Below are 17,025 nucleotides of genomic sequence, written 5' to 3'. Positions count from 1 at the left end.
CGTCACCACCGTGGCAGCCAGGCCAGGAGCTCCAGCTCCTGCCACCCTCAGGGACAGGCCACTGGTATTGGGACCAACTGCCTGGGAAAATTCTGGTTTTTACTGATCTTTGCCCTCCCCTTCGGATTAAAGTTGTTCTACTGAAACACTCCCTCAGATGTGTTCCTACATCCCTGGAGCAAACCTGTTCCCATGGGATGGCATCAATTCCCCAGCCAGGATATCCCCAGAAATGGCTGCTGTGAACCACTCCAGATCCCTTTCCATGTTTATTGCTGAATTTTTTTATTCTTTTTATATTTATATATATATTTTTTAATGGACATTGGCAAACTTCCAGAGGGCGCTCAAAAGCCAGGCAGGCCGTCGGCCGACCGAAACGCTGGAATCTCACTTGGATGCAAATCTGTTGGTTATTTTTTGTGGGGTTTTTAAAGGGATTTCATTAAAAGGAAGAAGAACTTTAACCCAGGTGGTTGTTCTTGAGGAATCACAGTCCCAGTGGGGAAGGTGAGGTGGGAACCAGCCCCTTCCAGCCCTGGGGCAGTTGTTTCCCAGGAAAAGCCAGAGGGTGCAGCAGCATCCCGGTAAGTGGCTGTTTACAGAGAAGAGGACCCAACCCTGGCCAGGCAGGAGGTGGAAGGAGGAGGAAACAACTCTAAACACAGGGAAGGACGGGGCTCCAGGTGCTCATCCCAGCGAGCCCCGTGGCAATCCCTGGAGCGGGCCGTGCTCTGTGGGGACTGTGGCTGCCCTGGCTCAGGGGTGACAGACATGGTGGTGAGGCCACTGCCGAGGAGCCAGCATTCCAACCCCCGGGCAGCTCCTGGAGCGGGACAGGGGAGCCAGGGAGCCGTGGTGCCCGCCCGCCGCTGCGGCTCCTCGGCAAGGGGACGTGGTGACGTGCCCTCGCCCAGCGCCAGCCCGGGGCACAGCGGGCACAGCCGAGAGCGATAAGGCACAGTGCCAGCCCGGGGAGAGCCGGCTGTGCCAGGGCACCGGGCGGCCCCAGGCCCTCAGTAATCCTCCACCCAGCCGTTCTCCGAGATGAACGCGTCTATCACCTCCTTCATGGCGAGGTTGGGGATCAGCTGGTCCTGGGTCAGGGGGCTCCGTGTCACCGGGTCGAAATGGCCCACGCGCTGCAGGGGAGGAGGAGGAGGCACGGCAGAACCGGTTACTCCACGTGCCCGCCTCGGCCCCGGGGCGCGGGTGGCCCTGAGGCCAGCGCCGTGTGGCATCTGCCCCAGCAACCGGGCACCTGCCCGTGGCAAGGGGAGAGCCCCTGGGAGGTGCCTCCCAGCAGGATGAGGGCAGGCCGAGGTGCCAGACCCCCACCAAGAGCCGCCTCCGCTTTGGGCAGGGCCTGGCAGCGCCTGCTCCACAGGGAGCTGCCCAGGCAGGTAACTGGGAGCAAACCCAGGGAGCCTGCAGAGCCCTGAGTTAAGCAAAAAGATGCCTTCCCACCCCACCCAGGCAAGGTCCTGGGAAAGCCCCCTGGCCTGGCAGTACCTGGAGATGCTCCTCAATGTCCTTCCTGTCGTAGGTGATCCCGCTGGGCGTGATGCAGGGCTCTCTCATCAGCTCAAAACTGATCTTCCCACACAGGTAGTCAGGGATGTCCCGCTTCTGGCTCGAGAGAGGCACAGCTGGGTCAGGAAAGTGGGCTGGGAGGTGCTGCTGGCTCAGAGCAGGGAGCAGGGTACACAGCAGGCTACAGGAGCACAGGCTCAGCCACACTCACCTTCCTCTTCTCATCCACTTGGGAGAAGAGCTCGTCCATGTCTGCCAGGTATTTGTCCTGAAAGAGAAGCCCTTGAGGACAAGGGGTCCCCAGTGTGCAGGGGCTACAGGTCCCCAGGGAGGGCCCCAAAGCCTCCCACCGTGGGTGCTGGGGCAGGTCCTTGGTGGCCCCTCTGCCTGTGCAGCTCCTGGCTGAACCTGGCAGGAGTGATCCAGCTTACAAATAACCTTCCTTTGTGGGTTTATTTTTATCTGGGATTAATCCCCAGCACCCAGACCCACATGTGGCCGAGAGGCACTTGTATTTCCTCAGGGAACAACAGGCACAGCAGGTGTCACCGCTGCCAGGCTGGGACAAGAGGTGACAGAGAGGGGAATCCATCATGGGGGGACACAACAGCCCTGCAGTCGTGGTTCGAGCTACAGAATGAAGGCTGTGTGCTGTGTCCCAAGGTCTCCCAGCTTTCACCTGCACAGCTGCAGCAGGACATGAGGATGGGGATGAGGATGGGAATGGGATGAGGAAGCCCCCAGCCTCCCACTCACGTGTTTGGCCTCGATGCTGGCCAGCTGAACACGGCTCCGGCTCTCGTCTGTGTTCTCCTCCTGCTGAGTCTTTCGGCACTCCGCCAGCTCCCTAGGACAGAGCGGGACATCAGCAGGATGGGGGACATTGTCACTCCCTTCCCTGCTGCAGGGACACCTCACACAGAGCTGTGACAGCCTGGTGACACTCAAACAGCCTCTCCAGGAGCCCCAGTACCTCTCCTTCTCGGCCACGATCAGCTTGGTGAGGTGGGAGTGCAGCTCGTTCTCCTGGTTGATGCGCTTCTCCTCGATGCTGTTCCAGCGTTTCTTCTTGGCGATGCGCAGCGCGCTGGGGATGTCGTCCCCAAAATTCAGCCGCTGCTCCTTGGCCAGGTTGTAGGCTGAGCACAGAAAGGGCACCTCAGCACCAACAGCAGCGTCCCCGTCACCCTCCCTGGCCCTTTCCCAGCAGACAGACAGACACGCAGGAGCAGGGGACAGTGGCAGCGTGCCCGCTCACCTCTCTGCAGGTTGGCGATGGCCTCGTCGTAGTTTTCCATCTCCATCTGGCACTGGCCCAGGAAGAAGTGAGCCTTCACTGACTGCCCGTCCAGCTCCAGCGCCCGCTTGCAGTCAGCCAGCGCCTTGTCGTGCTGCTGCATCTTCAGGTAGCACAGCGCCCGGTTGGTGTAGTACACGGCCACCAAGGGGTTCCGGTTCTGCGGGGACAGGCCCATGTTGGTGGCCAGGACGTGCTGGGTGACAGCTCGGTGACAGCCCGGTGACTCGGTGAGCCAGCGGCGTGGCACTGTCACCCTGGGCAGGGAGGGCCAGCAGTGCCAGCCAGGGCGTGCACCCTGTGGGGAGGTGCTGCCATGGATTGGGGACAGGCTGGGCTGGTCCCCATAGGGCAGCCCATGTCCCTGCCCCCAGAGGGGACTGTCCCCCTGGCACCCCGAGTGTCCCAGGGTGGCTCTGCCCTACCCAGCACAGCCCAGGGACACTGCAGGGTTTAGGGGAAACAGGCTCAGGGTGGGGACATTCGGGGGGCTGGACAGGATGGGCTTGAGAAGGGACCAGGGTCGGGGGGTGCCTAGGCCAGGCCCAGGAGGGGGGGATCGGGCCCAGAGCTGTGTCCAGCTCTCCCCCAGGAGAAGCCAGGCCCGGTGGGGGAACAGTGTCCAGATTCAAAGGGTCTCATCTCAGGGGTATCGTGGCCAGGCCCTGAGGAAGAACAGTGCCCAGCCCAAGGGGGTTCCACCCCGGTGATACCCAGGCAGGGCTGGGGACATGTCCGGCCTGGGGGCAGGCCCATCTTGCGGCCGTCAAGGCCCGGTGTGTGGCGGGGGTGTCCCTTCCCTGCGGACCCCACCCCAGGCTTGGCCAGGCCGGCTCCGGGAGGGTGTCCAGGCCGGGGGGAGGTTCCAGCCCGGGCCATCGAGGCCAGGGGGAGGTCGGTGTGTCCTGTCCCGGGGGTGCCCAGGCCGGGCCCTTGGGGATGGTGGTGCGGGTGTTCCCTCCCCGGTGCTCCCGTCGCGGGGGCCGCTCCCGCTCGGGCCGCTGGGACTCACGATGGCGCGGCCGTAGCAGGCGGCGGCCTCGGGGTACTTGCGGCCGCCGAAGAGCCGGTTGCCCTGCTCCTTGTGCTCCTGCGCGCTGTGGCTCTTCTCGGGGCTGCCGCCGCCCGCGCCCCCCGCGCCCGGCCCCGCCGAGCCGGGCCCCGCCGCGCCGCCCTCGCGCTCCTCCTTGCCCTTCATGGCGGGCCCGGGCCGGCGCTGGGGCCGCGGCTCCGCTGGCTCGGGCGGCCCCGGCGGCTCCGGCTCCGCCGCTCCGGCCGCGCACTGCGACAGCGCCGCTTCCGGGGCGGGGCGGGGCGCGCGGCAGGGGCGGGGCCTGTCGGGGGCGGGGCTGATGGACAGGGCTGGAGTGGGGCGGGGCTTGTGGGGAGGGGGCGGGGCCTACGGGCAGGGACGGGGTGACGAGCGGAGGGCGGGGTTAATAGGAAAAGAGGCGGGGCTAAATTCTGGGGGCGTGGTCTGTCGGGCAGCGGGTGGGGACGAGGCGCGTTTGGAAAGGGGGCGGAGCTAAGAGGCAGAGGACGCCGGGGGCGTGGTCAGGAGCGGTGGGCGTGGTCAGAGTGCGGATGGATGGATGGATGGATGGATGGATGGATGGATGGATGGATGGATGGATGGATGGATGGATGGATGGATGGATGGATGGATGGATGGATGGATGGATGGATGGATGGATGGATGGATGGATGGATGGATGGATGGGTGGATGATGGATGGATGGATGGATGGATGGATGGATGAGGGATGGATGGATGGATGGATAGATGGATGGATGAGGGATGGATGGATGAATGATGGGTGGATGGAGGATGGATGGATGGATGGATGGATGGATGGATGGATGGATGGATGATGGATGGGTGGACGGATGGTATTGGGGGGCAGTTTATGTGCTCGAACGGGGTTTGGTGGGATCGAGGCGCACAGAGGGGCACGGGAGGATGGGTGAGGGTCCTGGCTGGAGGGGACAGGAATGCAAAGGGGTGTCGGGGGTGTGAAGTCCAGGGGGGAGACACCATGGAGCTGAGGGGGGTGGGAGACTGGGGGCTGGCTGAGGGGTCCAGGGTGTGAATGGGGGTCCAGAGTGTGAATGGGGGTCCAGGGTGTGAATGGGGGTCCAGAGTGTGAATTGGGGTCCAGAGTGTGAATGGGGGTCCAGGGTGTGAATGGAGGGTGCAGAGTGTGCGGGGTGCTTGGTGCCTGCAGCAGGCAGGGCTGGGGGGCCGGGGGTGTCTCAGTGCCCACCCCCCCTCTCCCGTGTGCCCCCCGCGCTGCCAGCCCCGGGGCTCGGCCGGGTGCCGCTCCACTGATCGCGGAGTTTTCTGCTCCAGTAAGCCCCGAGCCCGGCTGTGCCCCCCCCGCCCCCAGGCCAGCCAGCCCGGCATCCGCACCACCTCCATCAGGGATGGGGGGCACCCAAAACCCCCTCCCCCGACAGAGACACGAGCCCGCAGTGTGCAAAATATTTATTTATACTCCAAAAAGGTCTGGGGGGGGTTAGAGCGGGGGCCCCCCGCGCCCCCATCCCGGGGCCAGCCCCTGTCCCGGGAGGGCGGCCGGGGCCGGGGCGGGGCGGGGGGGCCGTGCCGCCGAGGGCACCGCCAAACGAGTCGCGCCGGTCTCAGCTGCTTCCTGCCGGGCTCTCCCCATAGCCTTCTTCTTGGTAAATTCCTCTTTCTTTTATTTATATTTATTTGGGCATAGAAAAATAAATCGCTCCTCTTTTGGCACCAGTCCTTCGTGTGAAAGTGCAGGTCCTGGGGGGCTACAAGCGGCCCCCGCCCTGGGCAGGGGGTCCGGGAGCCGGGGATGGGGGGGGTCCCGCTGGCCCGGCTCCCTCCCGAGGGGCGCGTTCCGAGCCCTGCGGGCACCCCGGGGGCGCGGGCGGTGCCGGGGCAGGGCTGAAGCTCCTTTGGGGACGGGGTGCGGCGGGCGGGGGGCGGCGGGGACACGGGGGGCGCAGCCCGGGCCGGGGGGCGGCGCGATCGCTAGCACCGAGGGGACAGGCGGGCGGGGGGCGGCCTGTCCCCATGTCGCGCGCGGGGACCCCCCCAGCCCCTCCAGCGGGGGCTCGGACACCGAATCAGCCGCGGGGTCGGGCTAGGGCGGGGGGGGGATCTGTGCCCCCAGCAGGTCGTAGGCGAAGATGTTCCAGAAGACGGCGAAGAGCAGGAAGGTGCCGTAGGAGAGCAGCAGCACCCACCAGCCGCACTGGTCCTGCAGGCTCTCCTCGTAGCTGCGCAGGATGGTCAGCCCCATGCTGATGCCCACGATGGCCCCCGCCAGGTGCGCCATGAAGCTGGGCTGGGGGCCCGAGGCCGGCAGCGGGGGGGAGAAGCGGAGCCAGACGGCGCGACCGACCTCGGAGCTCACTGCGGGACAGGGCAGGGCTGAGCCCGGGCCGGGCAGCGCGGCCGGGGGAGCGGGGGGCGGTACTCACTGCACACCAGCGCCAGGACCATCCGCAGCAGCTTGTAGGGACAGCGCATCCCGGCCCAGTTCTGCGGGAACGGAGAGAGAGAGGGATGGGGGATGGAGGGATGGATGGATGGATGAGGGATGGATGGATGGATGGATGGATGGATGGATGGATGGATGGATGGATGATGGATGGATGGATGATGGATGGATGGATGGAGGGATGGATGAGGGATGGATGATGGATGGATGGATGGATGGATGGATGGATGGATGGATGGATGGATGGATGAAGGGTGGATGGGTGGATGATGGATGGATGGATGCATGGATGGATGGATGGATGATGGAGGGATGGATGGATGGATGGATGGATGGATGGATGGATGGATGGATGGATGGGTGGATAGATGGATGGATGATGGATGGATGGATGGATGGATGGATGGATGGATGGATGGATGGATGGGGGATGGATGGATGGATGGATGGACGGATGGATGGACGGATGGATGGATGGATGGATGGATGGATGGATGGACGAGGGATGGATGGATGGATGGATGGATGAGGGATGGATGGATGGATGGACGAGGGATGGATGGATGGATGGATGAGGGATGGATGGGGGATGGATGGATGGATGGATGGATGGGGGATGGATGGATGGATGGATGGATGGATGGATGGATGGATGGACAGGGATGGATGGATGGATGGACGGATGGATGGATGGATGGATGGATGGATGGATGGATGGATGATGGATGGATGGACGGATGGATGGATGGATGACAGGCTGGCACCAGTGATGCTCCAGCCCTGAGTCAGGTGCTTCTGCCAGAGCCCCTGGAATGCTCCATGGAGCCCCCACAGGCCCCAGCTCCTCCCCCCCCCCACACCCACCCCATGATGTCACCCAAGGTGTCCCTCTGCGACAGTGCCACCCCTAATGCCACCCCTAATGCCACCCACAGCATCCCCCCACCACTGCTGCCCACCACAGTGCCAGCCACCCCATGGCATCCCCCCCAATGTCCCAGCACCCTGATCAGCCTGCAGACAGTTCCCACCCCCGTGGTCACTGCAAGGCACCCCATACCCTGCTGCCCACCCTACAGAGCCATCCCCCTGTCCCCCTGTCCCCCCCCCAGTGTCCCCTTGTCCCCTGGCTGACCATGACGACGTTGGCGAGGTGAGCAGAGCAGAGGGCGTAGACTCCCCCCGAGCCCCCGACCAGGGGCGCCCTCATGTCCGTGATGGAGACGGTGAGGGAGCCTGGGGGCACAGACAGGGCTCAGCATGAGGCCTCACCCCACAGCACTAATTAATTACTGCCTACATTAATTAATTACAGCCTGCTTTGCCCCCCAGCCCCCAGCCAGAGCCCAGCATCCCCACCAAACTCAGAGTGCCCCTCAGAGGAGAGTGCCCCTCCCCGGGCTGGTGACAGGGACGGACAGGGCGATGGGGACAGGGGCACAGGACAGTGCCCCCCATGGCAGCACCCACCTGCCAGGACCCCGGCCAGGTAGAGGAAGCTGATGCGCAGGATGCCGTGCACCATCTCCAGGGGCACCCCGATCATCAGCTGCAGGAGGGCATTGAACCCCAGCTGCTCCAGCCTGCCCGGGCACAGGAGGGGACAGGGGGGGCTCAGCCTGTGCAGGCCTGGCTGTCCCCGTGTCCCCTCCCGGGCAGGACCTACCCCACGTGCATGAACATGTAGGTGAGGAAGCGCCAGGCGCGGGCACGGTGCCCGGGGTGATAGACCAGCGGGCTCTTCATGTACTCGGGGTGGTAGGTCTGCAGCACCCACTTGTTCAGGCGGGCCCCGTAGCACAGGAACACGATGATCTGGGACAAACCCCGTGGCTGTCACCCCCCTGCACCCCACGAACACCGGGGTGTCACAGCTGGGGTCACCCATCCCTGCTGCCCGGGTGTGGGTCACACATGTGGGCACGAGGGCATCGTAAACAGGGTCCTCCATCCATTCACCCCCGGGTGAGTGCCCCAGAGGTGCCAGGACATCACAGCTGGGCTCACCCATCCCTTCTGCCCTGGATCTGAGCCTCTCCATGAGTGCCATCCGTGGGCACAAGGGCACCGTGACTGAGGTCACCCATCCCCTCTGTCCCCAGCACCACCCTGGACACCAGGGCATCACCAGGGGGGTCACCAACCCTCACCCCACAGCAGAGCCCATCCATGGGCACCAGAACAGCACAACTGGCACCAGCCAGCCCCACTGCCCCAGCTCTGAGCCACCCCCGTGGGCACAGAGATGCCACACCCAGGGTCACACAGGGTCACACACCCCTTCATGCCAGCTCTGTGTGCCCAGAGATGCCACACCCAGGCTCACCCATCCCTTCATGCCCATCTGTGTGCCCAGGAGCTCACAGCCAGGCTCACCCATCCCTTCATGCCCATCTGTGTGCCCAGGAGCTCACAGCCAGGCTCACCCATCCCTTCATGCCCATCTGTGTGCCCAGGAGCTCACAGCCAGGCTCACCCATCCCTTCATGCCCATCTGTGTGCCCAGAGATGCCACACCCAGGGTCACCCATCCCTTCATGCCCATCTGTGTGCCCAGGAGTTCACAGCCAGGCTCACCCATCCCTTCATGCCCATCTGTGTGCCCGGGAGCTCACCCATCCCTTCATGCCAGCTCTGTGTGCCCAGAGATGCCACACCCAGGGTCACACAGGGTCACCCATCCCTTCATGCCCATCTGTGTGCCCAGGAGCTCACACCCAGAGTCACACATCCCTTCATTCACATCTGTGTGCCCAGAGATGCCACACCCAGGCTCACCCATCCCTTCATGCCCATCTGTGTGCCCGGGAGCTCACCCATCCCTTCATGCCAGCTCTGTGTGCCCAGGAGCTTACAGCCAGGGTCACACATCCCTTCATGCCCACTTCATGCCCATCTGTGTGCCCAGGAGCTCACACCCAGGCTCACCCATCCCTTCATGCCCATCTGTGTGCCCAGGAGCTCACAGCCAGGCTCACCCCGTGCCCTCCCCGAGCTCTCCAGCGGGACCGGCCGTGCCAGCCCCGTGCCCGCACCTGGGTGAGGGTGACGGCGGCCATGAAGACGGGCGGGGGGCAGCTGCGGTGCTGGTAGAAGTACCAGCGTCTGTCCATCTCGCAGGGCAGGATCTCGTAGGCCACGTAGCGCACGAAGCGTTTGTAGATGCCCAGGCCGGTCTCGTCCAGCAGCACGTCGCGGGGCAGTGCCCGCTGCCCGTTGGCGATGGCGCGCTTGAAGCTGCTGGAGCGCTTGCTGCTGATCTGCGGGGAGAGCCGTGCCCGCGGCAGCTCGGGACCCCCGGCCCGCTGCCACCCCCGCTGCCACCCCCGGTGCCACCGCCCCGAGGCCGCAGTGCCACCCCCACCCCCGGGCACCCCCCGCCCCCCTCCCTGGCACCCGCCCCGTGCCCGTCCCCCCGTGCCCGGCACTGACCAGGTCTACCAGCTCCTGGTAGCAGACCTGGCCCTCGTCGTTGCCCTGTGCCAGGGCCACCAGCATGTCGAGCTTGGCAGGGTCCAGGGGCAGCTCATGGCTGTGCACCAGGCTGGCGAAGGTCTCCACGCCGATGAAGCCGGTGTTCTCGGGGTCCAGCTGCGGGCACGGCGCGGGGCATCACCGCGGTGCCAGGGCTGTGCCTCCCTGCTCGCCCGGGCACACCTCCCGGTGCCCCTGGCACCATGGCTGCTGTCCCTGCCTCTGTGCGGGCACTGCAGCCGCCATGGGCCGTGCCCTGGGAGGTGCCCTGTGCCCCGTGCCATGCCCCAAGAGGTGCCCTGTGCCCCGTGCCGTGCCCCAAGAGGTGCCCTGTGCCCTGTGCTGTGCCCCGAGAGGTGCCCTGTGCCGTGCCCCTAGAAGTGCCCGTGCCCTGTGCCGTGCCCTGAGAGGGGCCCTGTGCCCTGTGCCGTGCCCCAAGAGGTGCCCTGTGCCCTGTGCTGTGCCCCGAGAGGTGCCCTGTGCTGTGCCCCTAGAAGTGCCCGTGCCCTGTGCCGTGCCCTGAGAGGGGCCCTGTGCCCTGTGCTGTGCCCCGAGAGGAGCCCTGTCCTCCATGCCATGCCCTAAGAGGTGCCCTGTGCCTGGAGTCGTGCCCCGAGAGGTGCCCTGTGTCCCAGGCCGTGCCCCCTCAGTGCCACGCTGCTGCCTGTGCCGTGCCCCAAGAGTTGCCCCGTGCCCCAGGCCATGCCCCGAGAGGTGCCCTGTGCTCTGTGCCATGCCCCAAGAGGTGCCCTGTGCCCCGTGCCGTGCCCCGAGAGGTGCCCTGTGCCCCAGGCCATGCCCCGAGAGGTGCCCTGTGCCCCGCGCTGTGCCCCGAGAGGTGCCCTGTGCCCCGTGCCCCGTGCCGTGCCCCCTGTGCCCTGTGCCCCGTGCCGTGCCCCCTGTGCCACGCTGCTGCCCGTGCCTGCGCTGTCCCCGTCTCCCCGGGCACAGCCAGCATCTCCCACTCAGTTATTTCTCGCCGCCAGCCGCTGCCAGCCAGGAAGGCACCAAGCTAAACACACGCGCAGCCCTGGCACAGCCTCTTCCTCCTCCTCCTCCTCCCGCTCCTCCCGCCGCCCTTGCCGCTGGATCCACCGCGCCCGGCCCGGGGCACCGTGTGCCATCCCCAGGGTACCGTGTGCCATCCCTGGGGCTCCGTGTGCCATCCCCGGGCTCCGTGTGCCATCCCCGGGGTACCGTGTGCCATCCCTGGGGCTCCGTGTGCCATCCCCGGGCACCGTGTGCCATCCCTGGGGCACCGTGTGCCATCCCCGGGCACCGTGTGCCATCCCTGGGGCACCGTGTGCCATCCCTGGGCACCGTGTGCCATCCCAGGGGCACCGTGTGCCATCCCCGGGGCACCGTGTGCCATCCCCAGGCACCGTGTGCCATCCCCGGGGCACCGTGTGCCATCCCTGGGGCTCCGTGTGCCATCCCCGGGCACCGTGTGCCATCCCCGGGGGTTCCGTGTGCCATCCCTGGGGCTCCGTGTGCCATCCCTGGGGCACCGTGTGCCATCCCCGGGGCTCCGTGTGCCATCTCTGGGCACCGTGTGCCATCCCCGGGCACTGTGTGCCATCCCCGGGCACCGTGTGCCATCCCTGGGGCACCGTGAGCCATCCCCGGGGCTCCGTGTGCCATCCCCGGGCACCGTGTGCCATCCCTGGGGCACTGTGTGCCATCCCCGGGGCTCCATGTGCCATCCCCGGGCACCGTGTGCCATCCCTGGGGCTCCGTGTGCCATCCCGGGGGTTCCGTGTGCCATCCCTGGGCACTGTGTGCCATTCCTGGGCACCGTGTGCCATCCCCGGGGTACCGTGTGCCATCCCTGGGGTACCGTGTGCCATCCCTGGGCACCGTGTGCCATCCTTGGGGCTCGGTGTGCCATCCCCGGGGGTTCCGTGTGCCATCCCCGGGCACCGTGTGCCATCCCCGGGCACCGTGTGCCATCCCTGGGGCTCCGTGTGCCATCCCTGGGGCACCGTGTGCCATCCCCGGGGCTCCGTGTGCCATCCCGGGGGCTCCGTGTGCCATCTGGGGGCTCCGTGTGCCATCCCGGGGTCCTGGAGCGGGCCGGGCACCCCGACAGCGCCCAGCACGGGGTGCCCCACACGGGGCCGCTCCTGGGCACAGGGAGCCGGGGTGGCACAGGAGGGCGCAGATGGGGAGGGGGCACCCCCGGGCGGAGCGCAGCCCCTGCGGTCACCCCGAGGTCGTGTGGGGTTCGTGGGAGGGAAATGTGGGAGAGGAGCCGCAGCCTGGACGGGCAGGACAGGGAGAGCCGGGACACGGGGCCGTGCCCTGCAGGGTGGGCACCCCGTCCCTCCCTGGTCCCCGGCAGGAAACAGCCACAGCCTCTTCACCAGGGGGGTCTGGAATGGGGTGCAGGGTGGGATGGGGGTGCAGGGTGGGATAAGGGAGTAGGGTGGGATGGGGGTGCAGGCTGCAGGGTGCAGGGTGAGATGGGTGGTGGAGGGTGGGATGAGGGGTACGGGGGGGTTGAGGGGTACGGGGGAGATGAAGGAGCAGGGTGGGATGGGCAGTACAGAGCGGGATGAAAGGGTGCAAGGAGGGATGAGGGAGTAGGGTACGATGGGGAGCAGGGTGGGATGAGGGTACAGGGGGGGATCAGGGGTGCAGGGTGGGATCAGGGTGCAGGGTGGGATGAGGGTGCAGGGTGAGATGAGGGTGCAGGGTGGGATCAGGGGAGCAGGGTGGGATGGGGGTACAGGGTGGGATGAGGGTGCAGGGTGGGATGAGGGGTGCAGGGTGAGATGAGGGGTACAGGGTGGGATGAGGGGTGCAGGCAGCACCTTCAGCCTCTCAGCAGCCGCCAGCCCACGGGAGCAGCCCCAGCCGTGAGCAGTGGAAGCGCCCTGGTGCCACCTGTGCCCCTGCCCCACAACCAGCGCCCCACAGGCTCCACGTGTGTGTTTGTCACGCCGGGACCTGGCACACGCTGAGGCACCGGCCCCAGGAGCACCAAGAGCCCTGTCAGCAGCCAGGGAGCCCCTTTCTGCTTTTGGGGTGCATCTCCCCCCATGCCAACCTCACTGGCACCCTCCTCCCGCCCAGGAGGGCCCGATCCCAGCCCGGCCCTCCCAGCGCCGCTCATTCCCGGGGATGAGGCTGCTCGTTCCCGGGGAGCTCGGGCTCACACGGAGCCCCTGTGCCCGAGGGGGTGACACGGGGGACAGCACCGCGGCTCCGGGCTGGGGACCCAGCCAAGGTCACGGCAACAGCGGGGGGCGAGCGGGGATCGGCTCATTTCCCTGAAATTCCTTCCCCGTGCCCAGGGCAGAGCCGCCAGCCGGGCCGGGGCTGGGTGGGGATGGAGGGACGAGGCGATGGAGCTCAGTGGGGCCGGGGAAAGGCGGGTGGAGCCCCTCGGGGCCGCCCCGAGGCGCGGGCAGAGCCCCCCCGATGCTCCCCGGCCTCGTCCCGCAATCAGGTCACGGGGGTGGGCGCAGACCCCCGCCCCGCCCGCGGCCCCGAGCGAGGCACCCCCGGGGCTGCACCGGCACCCGGAGCCGCCGCTCCGTGCCCGGCACCCCCGTCCTTGAGGGCGCCCCGGGCAGGATCGGAGCCGGCGCTGCCGGAGGGAGAGGCCACAAGTGCCATGAGCGGCACCGGGCGGGGGTGCCCGCGGCCGTCACGGGGGGCACCGAGGGGCGCTGGCGAGGATGGCACGGCCGCGGTGCCCGCCCTGGGTGGGCAGCGGTGCCCGCTGAGCGCAGCCGTGCCCGGAGCGTGCGGGCACCCCCGCCCCGGTGGCGATGGCCGGTGCCCGGTGCCCCCCCCCGAGCGGTGCCCGGTGCCCCCCGGGCGGCCTCACCTGCTCCTGGATGAGCTGCAGCAGGGAGCTCCTGTCCATGCACCCGGCGGGCTGAGGGCTCCGCCGCTCCCCCGCGCCCGGGGCCGGCGAGCCGGGCAGGGGAGCGGCGCGGGCGGCGGGGGCGGCGGCGGGGGCGGCTCTCCCCGCCAGCCCCGCGTTGCGGCGGGCCCGGCAGCGAGCGGCGAGCGGCGGCGCCGGGAGCCGCCGATGGCAGCGGGGCGACGGCGGCGGCGGGGGCGGGAGCGGAGCCGAGCGGAGCCGCCCCCGCCGCAGCGCGCGGCGCAGCGCCCCCCCCCTCCCCGCACCCCCCGCCGCCGCCGCCGCCGCCGCGCGGGGAACCGGGACCCGCCCCGCCCCGCCCCGCCGGCAGCGCCGGGACACGGCCACGGCACCGGCAGAGAGCCCACACCGCGATGGCAGCCTGGGATGGGGCCGGCATCCCGGCGCGGCTGCGGGCATCCCTGCATGGGAACCTGCATCCCTGCACGGGAACCTGCATCCCGGCATGGGAACCTGCATCCCAGTATGGGAATCTGCATCCCTGCACGGGAACCTGCATCCCGGTATGGGAATCTGCATCCCAGTATGGGAACCTGAATCCCAGTATGGGAACCTGCATCCCGGTATGGGAACCTGCATCCCTGTACGGGAACCTGCATCCCAGTATGGGAATCTGCATCCCAGTATGGCAATCTGCATCCCAGTATGGGAACCTGCATCCCAGTATGGGGAACCCGCATCCCAGTATGGGAACCCGCATCCCAGTATGGGAACCTGCATCCCGGTATGGGAATCTGCATCCCAGTATGGGAACCTGCATCCCAGTACGGGAACCTGCATCCCAGTATGGGAACCTGCATCCCGGTATGGGAACCTGCATCCCCGTGTGGGAACCTGCATCCCAGTATGGGAACCTGCATCCCGGTATGGGAACCTGCATCCCAGTACAGGAATCTGCATCCCGGTATGGGGAACCTGCATCCCGGTATGGGGAACCTGCATCCCAGTATGGGAACCTGCATCCCAGTGTGGGAATCTGCATCCCAGTGTGGGAATCTGCATCCCAGTATGGGAATCTGCATCCCAGAATGGGAATCTGCATCCCAGTATGAGAACCTGCATCCCGGTACAGGAACCTGCATCCCAGTATGAGAACCTGCATCCCAGTATGGGAATCTGCATCCCAGTATGGGGAACCTGCATCCCAGTATGGGGAACCTGCATCCCAGTACAGGAATCTGCATCCCAGTATGGGAACGTGCATCCCGGTATGGGAATCTGCATCCCAGTATGGGGAACCTGCATCCCAGTATGGGAACCTGCATCCCAGAATGGGAACCTGCATCCCAGTATGGGAACCTGCATCCCTGTACGGGAACCTGCATCCCAGTATGGGAACCTGCATCCCGGTACGGGAACCTGCATCCCGGTATGGGAACATGCATCCCGGTATGGGAACCTGCATCCCAGTATGGCGAAGCTGCATCCCAGTATGGGAATCTGCATCCCAGTACGGGAACCTGCATCCCAGTACAGGAATCTGCATCCCAGTATGGGAACCTGCATCCCAGTATGGGGAACCTGCATCCCAGTATGGGAACCTGCATCCCAGTGTGGGAACCTGCATCCCTGTATGGGAATCTGCATCCCAGTATGGGAACCTGCATCCCAGTACGGGAACCTGCATCCCAGTATGGGGAACCTGCATCCCAGTACTGGTACCCACACCCCAATGTGGTGACTGCCTCTGGGTGTGACAGCTGCTTCCCAGTGTGGTATTTACATCCCAGTATGGGCACTCACATCCCAGTACTGGTGCCCACAGCCTGGCCCAGTTCCTGCATCCCAGAGCAGCTCTGTGCATCCTGCTGTGGGTGCCTGCATCCAGCTCCGTGTCCCTGCTGTGATCCCTGTGTCCCAGTACAGGACCTGCACCTGCAATGGAAACCTGCATTCCATTTCCAGTGCTGCATCCCAGTACAGGTCCATGTGTTCCAGTACCCACATCCTGGTACCTGGTTGTGCAGCTGCACCCTGTGTGAGGAATCCATATCCTGGTACAGTACCAGCATCCCAGGATGGACACCAGCATCCCAGAGTGGACACCAGTGTCCCAGAGTGGACACCAGCATCCCAGAATGGACACCAGCATCCCAGAATGGACACCCAGCATCCCAGAATGGACCCCAGTGTCCCGGGATGGACACCAGCGTCCCAGGATGGACACCAGCATCCCAGAATGGACACCAGTGTCCCAGGATGGACACCAGGATCCCAGAATGGACACCAGCGTCCCAGAATGGACACCAGTGTCCCGGGATGGACACCAGCATCCCAGGATGGACCCCAGCATCCCAGAATGGACACCAGCATCCCAGGATGGACCCCAGCATCCCGGGATGGACACCAGTGTCCCAGAATGGACACCAGTGTCCCAGGATGAACACCAGTGTCCCAGAATGGACACCAGTGTCCCGGGATGGACACCAGCATCCCAGGATGGACACCAGTGTCCCAGGATGAACACCAGCATCCCAGGATGGACACCAGTGTCCCGGGATGGACACCAGTGTCCTGGGATGAACACCAGTGTCCTGGGATGAACACCAGTGTCCCAGAATGGACCCCAGTGTCCCGGGATGGACACCAGCATCCCAGGATGGACACCAGTGTCCCAGGATGAACACCAGCATCCCAGAATGGACACCAGTGTCCCAGAATGGACATTAGCATCCCAGGATGGACATCAGTGTCCCAGGATGGACCCCAGTGTCCCAGGATGGACACCAGCATCCCAGAATGGACACCAGTGTCCCAGGATGGACACCAGCATCCCAGAATGGACACCAGTGTCCCAGGATGGACACCAGCATCCCAGAATGGACACCAGTGTCCCGGGATGGACACCAGCACGCCAGCACCAGCTGCCTGCTGAATCTGGCACAGATTGCAAACATTCCCTCCATCCTGTCCCTGACCCCCAGGCCAGCACAGCCCGGGTACGCCCCCCATGGCACAGGGACCACGGAGCCTCCAGTGCTGTCCCCTGCCCCGGCACAGTGCTCATGGACAGCCTGGCACCGGGTCCCTGGAGCTGGCACCGCTATGGGACATGCCCATTGTCACCCAGGCCAGGCTCCCCTGGGTCCCCAGCAGGCAGGGGTGTCCCCAGGACCCATCCCTGGTACCGTCCCCACTTCCCAGAGCTGCAGCTCAGCCCCACTGAGGTGCCCGGGGAGCTCTGGGCTGCCCAGCCCTGCCAGACCCTTCCCTGGTGTCCCATGGCGGTGCCAGGCGTGTGCCCAGCCCCACACCCGCGTCGGTGCCAGCACAGCGCCCGTGCCCCGCACGGCAGAGCTGTGAATACCCAGCAGGGCACGTGGGCCGCGGCTCCCGGGGGATCCAGCC

At 66.1% G+C, this 17,025-nt stretch overlaps 2 protein-coding genes across 2 annotated transcripts; both read right to left on the bottom strand.

Moving 5' to 3' along the window:
- Window positions 1-4: 4 nt before the first annotated feature.
- On the bottom strand, window positions 5-4,028 carry STUB1 (STIP1 homology and U-box containing protein 1). The gene is made up of 7 exons (XM_058035293.1): window positions 3,843-4,028; window positions 2,792-2,990; window positions 2,507-2,672; window positions 2,290-2,380; window positions 1,745-1,801; window positions 1,513-1,629; window positions 5-1,142 (listed from the first exon to the last, which is right to left on the bottom strand). Exons 1-7 carry the CDS (start codon window positions 4,026-4,028, stop codon window positions 1,017-1,019), a joined length of 942 nt encoding a protein of 313 aa, XP_057891276.1. The 3' UTR covers window positions 5-1,016.
- A 1,771-nt stretch (window positions 4,029-5,799) lies between these two features.
- Window positions 5,800-13,728, bottom strand: RHBDL1 (rhomboid like 1). Its single transcript, XM_058035285.1, has 8 exons — window positions 13,618-13,728; window positions 9,741-9,899; window positions 9,344-9,568; window positions 7,975-8,123; window positions 7,779-7,891; window positions 7,444-7,544; window positions 6,289-6,349; window positions 5,800-6,220 (listed from the first exon to the last, which is right to left on the bottom strand). Exons 1-8 carry the CDS (start codon window positions 13,654-13,656, stop codon window positions 5,949-5,951), a joined length of 1,119 nt encoding a protein of 372 aa, XP_057891268.1. The 5' UTR covers window positions 13,657-13,728; the 3' UTR covers window positions 5,800-5,948.
- Window positions 13,729-17,025: the final 3,297 nt, after the last annotated feature.

Source organism: Melospiza georgiana, chromosome 16 (assembly GCF_028018845.1).
Source record: "Melospiza georgiana isolate bMelGeo1 chromosome 16, bMelGeo1.pri, whole genome shotgun sequence".
In the NCBI taxonomy this organism is placed as follows: domain Eukaryota; kingdom Metazoa; phylum Chordata; class Aves; order Passeriformes; family Passerellidae; genus Melospiza; species Melospiza georgiana.
The sequence above is the reverse complement of the archived record's forward strand: the minus strand, read 5'-3'. Positions and strand labels throughout refer to the sequence as shown.

Bases quoted from the DNA above. Each gene is read 5' to 3' on its own strand.
- STUB1 (XM_058035293.1), bottom strand. From the start codon at position 4,028: ATGAAGGGCAAGGAGGAGCGCGAGGGCGGCGCGGCGGGGCCCGGCTCG. The intron at 2,991-3,842 runs GTGAGTCCCAGC...CTGTCCCCGCAG, and splicing joins CCTGCTACGGCCGCGCCATC to AACCGGAACCCCTTGGTGGC. The intron at 1,630-1,744 runs GTGAGTGTGGCT...CTCTCGAGCCAG, and splicing joins AAGTGGATGAGAAGAGGAAG to AAGCGGGACATCCCTGACTA.
- RHBDL1 (XM_058035285.1), bottom strand. From the start codon at position 13,656: ATGGACAGGAGCTCCCTGCTGCAGCTCATCCAGGAGCAG. The intron at 7,892-7,974 runs GTAGGTCCTGCC...GTGCCCGGGCAG, and splicing joins TACATGTTCATGCACGTGGG to GCTGGAGCAGCTGGGGTTCA. The intron at 7,545-7,778 runs GTGGGTGCTGCC...CTGTGCCCCCAG, and splicing joins CCTGGCCGGGGTCCTGGCAG to GCTCCCTCACCGTCTCCATC.